Raw genomic sequence first — 12,969 nt, 5'->3', positions numbered from 1 at the left:
ACCCTCCGAGAGTGGCTTGCAGATGGAGCAGCATTTTAGCCCAAACTTAAATTCATTGGAGATAAAAGGAGTTAACTGCAGGTGGTAGTCAGAGATTATGAGAAAACATGGCATTCTGAAGGGACTTCCTTGGGGCTCTGGCGAAGTGTACTCTGTTCTTGACAAATGACGCCAGAAGGGTAGGGAGCACAGTTACAGAAGGGCACTGAATGCCCCAAGGAAGCAACCCGAATTCAGCTGCATACTTTTATAGCATTAACAACCCACTTGGAATTTTTCAGCAGGGGTCAGGTACCCAGATCAGAAATCTGATGGTGCCCAAGTATAATGGCTCAGAAGAGAACTGAGAGGCAGGCTACTGCACTGTCCCCCCGCAAAAAGCTAAACCAAGGCAGTGACAATGTAACGGGGAGGTCAGAATGTGGTACTATTTAGAAATGGACTAGATGAGGGGACCTCCCTGACGGTCCAGTGGTTAAGACTTTACCCTCCAATGCACTGGGCACAGGTTTGATCCCTGGTCAGGGAACTAAGATCCTGCATGCTGTATGGTGTGGCCAGACTAATTTTTTAAAAAAGAAATAGACTAGATGAGAAAACAGTACTGAGGGGATGGAGATGAAGCAGGAGTCAAGGATCCATGAAGGCTTAGAAAGGTGCTTTCAAATAAATGAACAGAAAGAGAGGGAGGCAGCTGGGCTCCATTTTTAAGCACTTGGAGTTGGAGGCAACAGCGGGAACCTCCAGATAAAAACATCCACTAGGTGGCTTGAAATACGGACCTGACGTCAGCAAGAAGTCTACCACCCACCTAGTGGTGAACTGCCCTGAACGCTTAGAAGAGCCCTCAGGACTAAATCCTCTGGAAACACGTTTAAAGGAAAGACGAAAAGGAACAGTCAGAGGTAGGCCAAGAGACAGGGATGAGCAGGATCCTGGGAGTAGTTCAGGAGAGGGGAAAATGTGGGGTCATCAGTGCCAAACCTCCGCCAGACACACGATTGATCTCCCGTCAGAACGGAAGACCCACAAGGGCAGGGATCTTCTATCACTGCTTTGTCTGCAGCGCCTACAACGTGCCTGGCTCACTGCAGCTAGTCAACTACTAGTTGAGTGAATAAAGGGTAAGGACTGCATCTTAAGCGGTCACTGAACTTCAGAATTAGAAGGCACTGATGGCCACTTTCAGGACACCCACCCCCACCCCCTTGCCCTGTCCAACTCTACCAAAGCAGAGAACCACTGGCAAGCTGTCTCCTAGGCAAAGATGTATGTTCACACACAGTGACCCTACCTTTTAACCACGGGATAAAGGTCAATTCATGTGTCAGTCTCATTTACACATTTTGGATAGAAGTTCTTCATAGGCAGGCATCGTCTTTACAAAAGGCACTCTAGAAGACTTTATGAGATAACTTGAGCCTATGAAGTCTCTAAAGAATATCTGAATCTTATGGGTTACCAAATGAAGAAATCACCCCATCACTTACCTGTTTTGAGTTTTCACATCAATCATACCTTGATTTTTTTTTTTTTTTTACAGCTCCCATGCATAACATAGTCTTGGCAGATTTCCAGTTATATGTAGGAAGTAAAAGATCAGACTACAAAGTACCTAACTTTGTGATAAAGAGCCCCCCCAAAGCCATGCAGTTTCTGAGGTGGAATCCTGCCCATATCTCACATCCTACATCAGGCCATCTCAGTCAGGCTGAGCTCTATTCACTCATCACGCCAAGCAGGACTTGGAAAACAGGCACAAATGCCTAGCACCTAGTAGGTGCTAAGGAGTAACTGATTACAAGTCTGGAATTTTCCCTTCACACCATGACTGTAACAAAAATCCATCTCTTTCAGTTTCATTCAGATCTTCAGGGCTTCTCTTCCCTGAAAGAGTTCTTAAGGTTCCACATTCCTCAGGAAGTCTTCCTCACTTCAATAGACGAGCGATCCCTTCAAGCCTATCATCTCCAAATGCAACGGGCATCGCATCTCCTGCTTACTCAAAACTCCACAAAGTGTATTTGTTACACAGGTATTTATTCAATAATGACTTTCTAGGTTTAGTCACCACTTGAATCATTGCTAAACTCTTTTCACATCTCATTTGCATCACAGTTCTTCACCGTGGATTGTGAAGTCAACAGGCCAGGGTGAACCCGTCAGTTATGACCTACAATGACTGGCATGGTGTCACCATCAAAGAGTTCTGGGTAAATGGTTGCAGAGAAAGAGGACAAGGATGGAGATGAGGGTCCTGAGCAAGGGTCCAGACAGGCTGCCCAGCCCATGGAACCTGAGGCCTCAATCAGGCCTGGGATCTGCTTTCCCCTCTGCCCTGAAGGGTCCATCTATGGGCGATTCTAAGGCACAGTGGTAAAGGACATGACTGGCCCACCAAGCGCGGTCCTCTGGTCCAGTGGCAGCCCCTCGCCTAGGACACAGTGCAACAAGCATTCCATTTAGAAGATCTTCCTGGACACATGCAAGCAGCATTAGCTAATGGAAGTGGAGACGAGGTCCTTCTTGGAAGAGAGCATCCCAGAAGACACTCTGCCCCAAGAACCAACCAGGTCCCTTATGGGTCCCTGAGAACAGCAGCCTGGGAGCAACCAAGACTTTCAAAGGCTGACAAGGCACAGAGTGGATGAATGAAAAGGTAATAATACATGGAAAAACAACAGTGACAACTTTGGCTTATAAAACCTCCAACCTGAGGCAGGGACATCAGTGTCCACCAACATGCAAAACCAGACATGACCATAGCAGATGGTTATCAGAAATGTTTTAGCATTTCCCACACTGCCTTCATCCCCTCCTTAGCCCCCTGGCAACACACACACACACACACACACACACACACACACATGTTCAGAATAAGTCAGAGGCTGGCCTCCAGAGCCTGATGTCAGGACAGAACTCTTGGCACTCTGCACTAAATCGCCATGGTCAGCCCTATCTAGACAGCAGAAGGAACACTGGCCTAAGCTTGAACGGCAGGATCTGTCCTGGGAGGAGTCAGGCTGCACCCAAGACTGCCAGGTCAGGGAAGTCTTTCACTTCTCCTACTTCGCTGAAAGGCTGTCCACCCTGGTTGAATGTCAGCTTATACCGTAACCGGATGGGCTCCTGGACAAAGATAAAAGACCTTCAATTAGTGGGGAGTGACAGAGAGATGGGCCCAGGGTCAAAGCCTTTACCCACCCAGTAGTCACCAAGTAACAGTATGCGTATGTTAACTCCACCTGTGTGACAGGCATACCCTGGCCTCGACCCTCTGGGACTACAAACACGAGGGGAGCCAGGAGGACACCCTGGGTGTCTTCCCACATTTTAGCAGTCCTGAGGTGGAGACCAGCTAAGATGACAGGCGGGCCTCGCCTTTCCAGAGGATTCCACGGAGCTAGGGAGTGTGTGGACCACTCCCTTGGTCCACAGCTATGACAATCTGGTCACAGATCTTCCAATCAGCCCCAAAGGAAAACGGACTCCAGCAAGGGATATTCCACCAGCATCCCAACCAAACTAAGACCTCAATATAGTCCCCTCCACTTGCCAGGCCGCCTCCCTGGAGTTCAGGGGCCCCCATTTCCCTGCTAGCACAGATACCAGAACGTACTTTGTGTGGATTGTCCAGCAGCAGCATCTGAGAGATCACAGCTGGAGGCGTCAAAGGACTGAAAGCAGGAAGCTTAGAGCTGGACGCTGGCTGCAGTTTCACTCTCATTGACTATCGGGGGGAGAGATCCAACATATAACTCATTCCTAACAAACTACAGCTTTAATGAGGGAGATCTGGTGAACAGGAAAGCTTGGTCTCCACCCTACTAATGGCTGAAAGAATCCAGAGGACCTTTCCACCCCAGCCATACAGAAAGCCTGTCTGTAGTTGTGTGGTCAAAGGTCAGCTTCTGAGAAGCAGCATGAAGAGACAGCACATCCTGCACTGAATTCTAACTCTGCCTCTTATTAGCTCTGTGACTCTGGGCAAAATACTTAACCTTTCTGAACCCTGGATTGGTAATCTGTAAGACAGAGATAATGAGAGTCCATGCCCTACAAAATTACCATGAATGTTAGAAAGTGCATAGTTTGGGGCATCCCTGGTGGCTGAGTGGTAAAGAATCCACCTGCCATTGCAGTGCCAACGCAGGGAACAACTACTGAGCCAGTGCTCTAGAACCCCTGCTCCACGACAAGAGAAGCCACAGTAATGAGAAGCCCAAACACTGCAGCTGCAGAGTAGACCATGCCAGCGTGGATGGAAGGGCAGTTTAGAGGAGAATATATACATGCATATGTATGGCTGAGTCCCTTCGCTGTTCACCTGAAACTCTCGCAACATTGTTAAGCTGCTATATACCCCAATACAAAATAAAAAGTTAAAAAAAAAAGAGAATAGTCCCCACTTGTCGCAACTGGAGAAGGCCCGCGTGGAGCAATAAAATAAAAATAAACAAACCTTAAAAAAAAAAGAAAATGCACAGTTTTATTTTTGTCTGCCTTGAATCCTTCCTTTCAGGACAGGCCCCTTGCCCATTTCTTGTGATTCCAGTCTGGCTGTTAACCTGTGCGGACTGACTTCCCTTGAGAAAGGGACGTAATATCCTACTTGGCCAGAGTACCTCTTATCCCTGGACATGAGTTACTGGCCCAAGGTATACCAGTAACACCAACAAGGCCAGTCCCAGCCCTTTCTTGGGTAATCCATATGCACACCTCATGCCAGCAGGCAGTTTATTTTGAGACAAAAAAGAGTTAAGGCCCATGTAACTCTTGGAGCTGCTGGAGGCCATTTTCCTGCTTTGAGGAGACAGTCTGTGAGAGAACAGGCTCCAGAAGGGAAAAACAAACTCAAGAGATGGAAAGTGACAGACTCTTAAGGAACTGTTTGTGAACCTACCCGAATCCAGCCATCTGTGAAGGTACACATTTAGGAATTCCTAGCTAACTGAGCCAACAAAATTCCCGTTTTATCTTCATCTACTTTAAGTGAAGATTCTGACCCTTCCATCTCACAGATAATGTCCCCACAAAGGACCTGATGCTCAAAAATGACAGCCTTTATGGGAGAATTCCGGGGAGCGGGCCAGCCACTGACTCACCTTTGGCACGGCCACCTGGAACATGATGTCCCAGACGGGCTGGGCGGCCGTGCTCATCATGGTCAGCAGGAGCACCTGTACCTCCGGGTGGCCGGGGGCTCCAGTCTGAGCAAAGTGGAGCAGAATTCTGAATCCATTCCGGTCATACACGATAAGAGGAGGCAGGCTGCCTGGCAGAGAGGGACCCAACCAAGAGGGTTAGTGCCACTGCAAACTCCCCCAGAAGAGCGGGTGCACCCGTCACCAAGTCCCCCGTTTCTCCACTCAGAACAGCTCTTGGGCTTAACCCTCTGCACCACCATAACCCAAGTCCTCATTAGCTCCAGGGGACTCCTGTGACATTCCAAACTGATCTCTCCCTGCCATCCAACCATCCATTACCATTTTGAAAACAAAACAAAACTTTTTTTGAGCAAGAAATGATTATGATTAAAATAACAGATGAGGACTTCCCTGGTGATCCAGTGGCTAAGAGTTCGTGCTCCCAATGCGGGAGGCGCGGGTTTGATCCCTAGTCAGAGAGCTAGATCTCATATGCTGCAACTTAAAACAAAAGAAAAAAGATCCCACATGCCACATGCCACAACTAAGATCCAGAAGAGCCAAGTAAATAAATATTAAAAAAATAATATGTGAACACCACAAAAAATACAGGATATCATAAAGGATGAAACAGAAAACACCTTTAATACTCCCCAGAAATAAGCACCACAAACATATGGGCCTGTATCCTTCTGGTCTCTTTTGTATGACTATATACACATACACATCCCTCATATTTAATTTGACAAAGCAGTAAAGACAGCAGATCTTTCCAAATTATTCAGGTCTTGGAAATACTAAAGGGATTGTCCTAATTTAGCTAAGAAATAATTTCAAAGTTAATTTGGGGAGAAAGATACATGAGACTAACTATAAGAAAAGGCAGGGGAGTAGGGCTATCTGCATGAACAAATACTCAGATATGGACAAAACTGCAACTCAAAACAGCAAGTAAAACAGACCCAAACCTGAGAATTTGACATGTCAAGAAAGTATTTTTGAAAATCATTGGCTAATTCAGTAAGTGGTAGACAAATGGCTAACCATCTGGTAAAAAATTTAATGAAGATCCTTATCTCATGCCAAATATCACTTATCAAAATGCACATTATAAAAACATACTTTAACAATGAAACTGCCAAAGATTTAAAAGACTGAAAACACTCATGATGTATGGTGGTGAGGTTATGGTCAAAAGGCAACCTTTCTAGAAGGCAACTTGGTAGTGAAGGTCAAAATTTTAAATGTCTATACCCAGCATTTTCTCTTTTAAGTATATTTCCTAATGAAATAATCAGGCAAGTTTTAAAAATGGGTCTCCATTTATTGCAACGAGTTGTTCACTGTAACGCTGTTTACAACAGTAAACAACTGGAAACAAATTATCCTTCAGAAAGAAATTGAATAAATGAGTTACAGTACATCTGTTATGGCACAAGTATGAATTTATTTTTTAAAACTATCAAGGTTTTAAAGAATAAGGGCATAAAACAATGCTGTGGCTTATAATAGTAAATAAAGCAGGATATAAAACAGTATATATACTATGGTACCAATTTTTTAAATATATATACATGGATAAGACACTAAAATACATCAAGATATTAACAAAATTTCTATCTCTGGGTGGTAATGATACAGATGATTTTAATTTTCTGTTCTCTTCTATTTTTTCTAAAACTATATTGAACATTTTTGTTTTTTTTTAATAATTTTAGATTTATAAAAAGTTAGGGTATATGGGGAAAGAATCTAAGAAAGAATGGAGCTCTATATATATACATATATATATATATATCTGATCCATTTTGCTGTATAGCAGAAACTAACACAACACTGTATATCAACTATACTCCACTATACTCCAATAAAAATTACTTTTTAAAAAACTTACAAAAACATAAAGGAAGTTCCATATACCTTTCACCTAGCTTCTTCAAATATTAACATTATATATAACCACCGTACAATGATCAAAACTAGGAAATTAACACTGAACATTTATTAAGACCGCAAAGGGCCCCCACTGCTTGCTGACTTTATTTGTTCCGCCTGGCTCCAAGGTCTTCTGTAATCTGAGCTCACCACACTGAGCCACAAGGGGGCTCTGTGCCCAAGGAAGGGGCCCAGGCCCTAGACCTGAAGATTTCACCTGTTTCCTGCCCACATATCAGGGTGCTGACCACAGGGAGTCACCTTACTTAGCTGGGCCTTCAGTCTCCTTCCCTTTGTAATAAGGGAGGTTAATATCTACGTCTCCTGCGTTACTGAGGATCCTTAGAGGAATATGCTCACCAGTCAAATTCTTCCTTTCCTTCTAATTCCAGCTTTTCCTATTTATCTTAGGTCACACTGAACATTCCATTCCTGAATTTCAAATGAAGATTACGTCCTTGTGTGGACTCAAGACCCCTAATTAAATTCTGCCTGCCAATATGCTTCAGAGTCAACGCCATGACAGAAACTAAGAAAAATATCAGCAAAGAGACCATGAAGCCTTATCCTTTGCCTTATCCTTTGCCCGGAGGCAAGATTTTGAAGATTAAGGGCATGAAACAATGTTATGGCTTATAATAGTAAATAAAGCAGGATATAAAACAGTATAAACCCCCATGCACTTTCCCCAGGTTAAAGAGCCACTTCTATCTATCCAGAGTGGATAAAGCTAGATGTCCAATAGAGAGGGAAGAAAGAGTGAAACTGTACTTACTGGGCTTAACAGACTCCAAAGGAACAAACACTTGAGCCAAAGGAGTGTTCTGGGAAGATGGGGAAGGAGCCAACGGGCCAGCCTCCCAGGACCAACCTGGAGAGGACTTGGTACCTGGTGGTACTTCCTTGGGGATACTTTTCTGTGGAATATAATTCCTGTAAAGAAATAACAAGACTGGAAAAACTGTAGAGAAACCTGGGAATCTGATTAGACCTTCTTAAGAACAAGGGAAAAAATTAATATAAATGTGTGTGCATATGTGTGTACGTACAAATTTTCAGGGTATATGAGTTTAGAAAAGTAATCTAACTCATGCCTCAGTTTTCTTATCTGCAAAATGGAGACATTTTAATGTTTACCTCCTAGGGTTATAATAAGAATTAAATGAAAAAGTGTATGAAGTGTATCTGTGCGCACACAATAAGAACCCAATAAACTAATTAATGTTGTCAAGGCAGTCCCTGACAACAAGTAGCTCGGTGAGATGACGTTTCCCATACATGATCACCAGAGCTAAGCTAGGAAGATGAGAGCACAAATTACACTGGCCACATCATTCGTACTTCATGATTTTGTCCCTTTGGAACACAAATCAAAAACACTTTTGGAAAACCTAAGTACAGACAGAAGTAATCCACCAAAATTAGAATGTCAAGCAGTTATAAAGAGCAAACTAGGAAGAAATCCGCTAGATACAAACAAGAATGACCTCCCAGCACAGCTTCATCTCCACCCAGTTCGGTGGTCTCCATCAGGGACACAGGCTCTCAGGCTGTTTGGGGAAGGTAGAGTGCTCCAGCCTTGCCAGAAGCAAACGGACAGGATCTATGAAAATGTGTTTACATTCATACCTTGGAGCACCTCTATTTATATAAATCTGTACTACAGAAACTCTCCAGGTGCCTCCACATTGGAAGTTATGTAAATATCCACAAGAGGGAAATGACTAAGTATACATTATATGTATATCAATTATTATTCAACTATCGGAATGAGGCAAGTTTACATAAACTGATGAAAATGTATCAAAGATATGTGATGTAAAAAACCACAGTGCGGCTTCCCTCCCAGCTCAGTGGTAAAGAATCTACCTGCCCTCATGCGCTGAGGCCCGAGCTCTGCAATAAGAGAAGCCACCACAATAAGAAACCTGTGCACTGGGGGATTCCCTGGTGGTCCAGTGGTTAAGACTCTGAGCTCCCAATGGAGGGAGCATGGGTTCGATCCCTGGTTGGGGGACTAAGATCCCACATGCTGTGTGTCCAATAAACAAAATAAAACAATTAAAAAAAAAAAAGAAAAGAAACCTGTGCACTGAAACGAGAGAGGAGCCCCCGCTCGCCGCAACTAGAGGAAAACCAGAGCAGCAACGAAGACCCAGCAGAGCCAAAAATAAAATTATTTTTACAAAGTTAAAAAAAAAACAACCCACAGCATAGTATAATCTGTAAATTATAACCTCACTTGTGTAAAACAAGCCACATATTACTATATGTGCAGGAAAAAAGCAAAGAAGGAGCATTCAATCTTGTCTTTAGGGAATGGTATTTGGGACTTTCTATACGATCTGTTTCTCTAGTGATCAAACATTGCTTCAAACTACAGTGAAATCAGGAAAACAGAAAACCAACCTATAAAGACCAAAATCATCATCATCAGCTACCGCTGATGTTACTCCTGAAACCCCTTTCCAGAGGTCCTGGCCAAAATGTGTGTTCTCCTGACTCGGGCTGGATGGGGAGTTAAAAGGGCGGCGCACAGTGCAGCCCTTCAGGGAGGCAGCCCGGCCCCGTCTGGCCCGCGTGCAGTGAGTGTCAATTCACACAGGAGCAGCCCTTCTCGGCTCCCTGCCCACAAGACTCACAGAGATCCCGGAGGCGGCTGTGGGGAGAGGAGGTCCAGCAAGTTCCTTTCTGCAGGAGGGCTCTGTGCCCCGCCAGCTGGCAGCGCGCTGGTTGTGGGGTTCTTCTTTTCCTGACAGCAATTCTGACCTGCAACCTGTCAAACCAGGAAGGGCTAAACTAAGGCCAGCATATGAATGACTGTGAGCCGTGGGGACACCAGGCATAGCTCTCCTGACCCCAAAGCCACCGCAGAGCAGGCTAACCATGTCTCCTAGGGCCGGTGGAGAAAGGGCGAGAAGGCACGCCTCCTGAGCAGACCTTTGGTAAGCAGGAGCCTGGATACAATGGAAGAGGGCAGGGATAGAAGGAGAGCAAAAACACGTTTCCCTCCAGGGGTTTAAGCCAGACAGCGGAAGTGAGGAAGAGGCTTTGGACCTCCAAGTCCACAAGAGCCACCAGGCTATGCTGTCACCCTCCACCCTCCCCTGGGCAGTGCTGCCTCCACGAAGGCAGGTTTGAGAGACCTCCCCTCGCCTCTCCAGCCCCCAGGAAGAGCCTCCTTACCTTGCTGGTAACTGGGGCGTCACTGATTCCTGCAAGGAAGGAACAGAGTGGAGATGTACATCAGTAACTCTACCTGATACAAGCTGGAGACTGATGCCATCCTTTCTAGAACACTCAGAAAGCCTAGACAAAGCAAATTGCCAGAACTCATTCAACTCATTCATGGCAAATCTGAGACTGGGTACAAGGAAGACCTCTCTGAACTTCCCAGTATAACCCAATTCTTTCTAAAAACAGGCATACACTCCCCAAGGGGCTTACTCGCTCCCTGGGAGTCAGGACCATTCTGTGCCGGCTCCCCCAAGACACCACCCTTACCTAAGGCTGCCAGGTCCTGATGCAGTAAAGACGGAGCCACAGTCCCAGCCTGCTCAGACCCACTGTCCTCCAAGTCAATCAGGGGGCAGTTCTTCATGCAGCCTGTTGGATTCTGAAAGACTAGAAAACAGATAGGAAAATAAATATGAGTGAAGGCTCCACTTCCTTCAGGCCTCCTCCCAATCAAAAGACATCACAGGGTCCCCCCTTAGCACACCCCTGAAGAACCTTCCACCTCCACTGATTGGCTTGACTCACAGCCTTGAGTGGCATTTGAAAAACGAGGCAGCCAGAGTAACTGCCTTCCCATCCCCGCCATCACAGAATCCTCTGACGATCCATCCAACCAGGATAGCAGCAAAGCGGATTGCTTCAGCTCAGAGGCCTCTGAGGTTCTGACCACAGTTTATCAGAATCATCTTGAGTGCTTGATAAAAATTTGGGGCCTACCTCCAGGTAATCTTGGTTCAGAAAGGTCTAAGAATCTGCATTTCAACCACTATTTCAGACTGATTCTGATTTAGCTAGCCTGGCACTAGGAACCACTGATGGTCAATCTTCTTTGGTGCGTAGCTCCCCTAAGTAAGCACTCACAAGAGGCACAATCTGAACCTGGGCACGGAATAGCCACACGCTTGTTTACAAAGCTAGTTGCTGCCCAGTAGTCAATTTGTGACGGCACGTGCGGCAGAGGCTGGCTACATGAAACCCATTCTCAAGGGAAAGGGAAAAGAGGGTTATACCATAACCCAGAATGTTCTGAGGAGTCAGTTCTTTCCCGGGATTTGCAGGCTGCCCCACAGCAGAGGGTGGAAGATGCTCGCTGCACATACCTCTGGACACAGGTATATCTCCCCCAGAGCTGGCCTCTGTGTTCCCAAAGGTGACACGGCCCTCCATCACCTGTTTGTACAGCAGAACTCCCTGGGTGAGGAGGTCATTTGCCTGGAGAATCTCCGCTGAAGAACGGGAGAAAAATCAGAATCCCCCGTTTAGCAACCAACAATCTCAGTGTTTTTTAAGCCATCCACACAAAGCAGCAATCACACAGCTCTACCAGGTTCAGTATGGCCATGCCTCCTGCCCCCAGGTCAGATCAGAAGATCAGGTCCCTGGCAGACCCAGTCACTCAATCGCTGAACCTCAACGCTTCCTTCTCAGGTTGGAGGAGGAACCAAATCTTTTCACTTTCTTGGTCTGTACTGCCCAGTATGACGGCCAACACTTGAAATGTGGTCCTTTCAAATGAAGAATTAAATCTTTAACTTAATTTTAATTTAAAATTTAAACTTAAAACTCTTTTGTCAATGTGGATGCAAATATTAAAAGACATTTCTGATATTTATATTCAGTCGTCGGAAAGTGTGTAAGGAACAACTTGGTATACATGAATCTACTTTTTCCCCTGTAAATTTCATAAAATCTAAATACAGATCAAGCATTCCTGATGAAAACTGGACATCCAAATTGAAACATCCAAATAAAAAAAATGCAGTGGATTTCAAAAATATCAAGTGTATCTCATGGTCTGGTTTACCTGCAAGAAAATCTCTCCTGGGAGAGAGAGAATAGCAACAGGGGCAGGGGCTGTATGTAACACTGCAGGCCACTGTGCTAGGAGAAGCCTTCAAGAGCCACCAACTATCAATTTCCTGTCAATTTTTAAACTGAATGGAAGTGAACAAACAAGAGGTTGAATGTTGTATTTGGCATGTGCAAGGTGTTTAAAATTTCAATTTCATTCATTTTGACTTCACCGCAACCAGAGAAAGTAACAGGCTTAAAATAATAATTACATCATAAAAAACCCCAGAAAACCAGACACCATGGGCCTCATAACATCACCTATGATGTATTCTTGTTCCTCCCCCACACACCCTCCTTTGAACCTGAATCTGAACAAGTCTCCTGATTCAATTTATAAGAAATCAGAAATTTCAGAAATATCAGGAATGGAGAAACATTAAACACCATGGGAGATGCCATCAGAAAACTGAGACCACGAGAAACTCTGTAAGCCAAAGGACATGTTTTTCATGCATGAATTAAAAAAAAAAAACAGGAGGCTAGCCACAGAAAGAGACTTAAATACCAAGCATGGTTTCCCTTTCTGGTTCTGATTTATAACAAACTTTAAAAAAAAAAAGGGTGAGCAAGAGATGATTAGAGAGAAATGCCCAGGAAAGCCTGAACACTGACAGATTACTCCGAAAGGTTTGCAGTTTGCTTAAAAATAGAACTGGGGGTGCGGGAAGGGGGAGGACAGAGGGAGCGTGCAGTACAGGTAAAACAAGATCAAGACTGACTGTGAGCTGGTACTTGTGAACGAAAGGTGAAGAGGACATGGAGATAGAATCCCTTTTATGTGTTTTGAGATCTTCCA

The 12,969-nt window shown here is 44.9% G+C and overlaps 1 protein-coding gene across 4 annotated transcripts in view; it reads right to left on the bottom strand.

The window, feature by feature from the left end:
- Positions 1 to 2,023: 2,023 nt before the first annotated feature.
- Positions 2,024 to 12,969, bottom strand: part of GGA2 (golgi associated, gamma adaptin ear containing, ARF binding protein 2) — a 29,704-nt gene continuing 18,758 nt past the window's right edge. For 2 of the 4 annotated variants that reach the window (XM_081554508.1, XM_081554510.1), the window contains 9 exons: positions 11,420 to 11,545; positions 10,587 to 10,706; positions 10,269 to 10,297; positions 9,968 to 10,039; positions 9,725 to 9,858; positions 7,858 to 8,015; positions 5,106 to 5,275; positions 3,620 to 3,730; positions 2,024 to 3,129 (listed from right to left, as the gene is read on the bottom strand). In XM_081554508.1, the coding sequence (XP_081410634.1) occupies positions 3,019 to 3,129; positions 3,620 to 3,730; positions 5,106 to 5,275; positions 7,858 to 8,015; positions 9,725 to 9,858; positions 9,968 to 10,039; positions 10,269 to 10,297; positions 10,587 to 10,706; positions 11,420 to 11,545 (1,031 nt within the window). In that variant the 3' untranslated portion in view covers positions 2,024 to 3,018. The remainder of the gene's footprint in view (positions 3,130 to 3,619; positions 3,731 to 5,105; positions 5,276 to 7,857; positions 8,016 to 9,724; positions 9,859 to 9,967; positions 10,040 to 10,268; positions 10,298 to 10,586; positions 10,707 to 11,419; positions 11,546 to 12,969) is intronic. The other 2 variants (XM_081554509.1, XM_081554511.1) reach the window with 1 other exon arrangement.

The sequence above is a fragment of the Giraffa tippelskirchi genome, chromosome 13 (assembly GCF_054371585.1).
Source record: "Giraffa tippelskirchi isolate mGirTip1 chromosome 13, T2T-mGirTip1v1.2.pri, whole genome shotgun sequence".
Lineage (NCBI taxonomy): Eukaryota > Metazoa > Chordata > Mammalia > Artiodactyla > Giraffidae > Giraffa > Giraffa tippelskirchi.
Note: the sequence above shows the minus strand (reverse complement) of the source record. Positions and strands in the feature narration are given on the sequence as shown.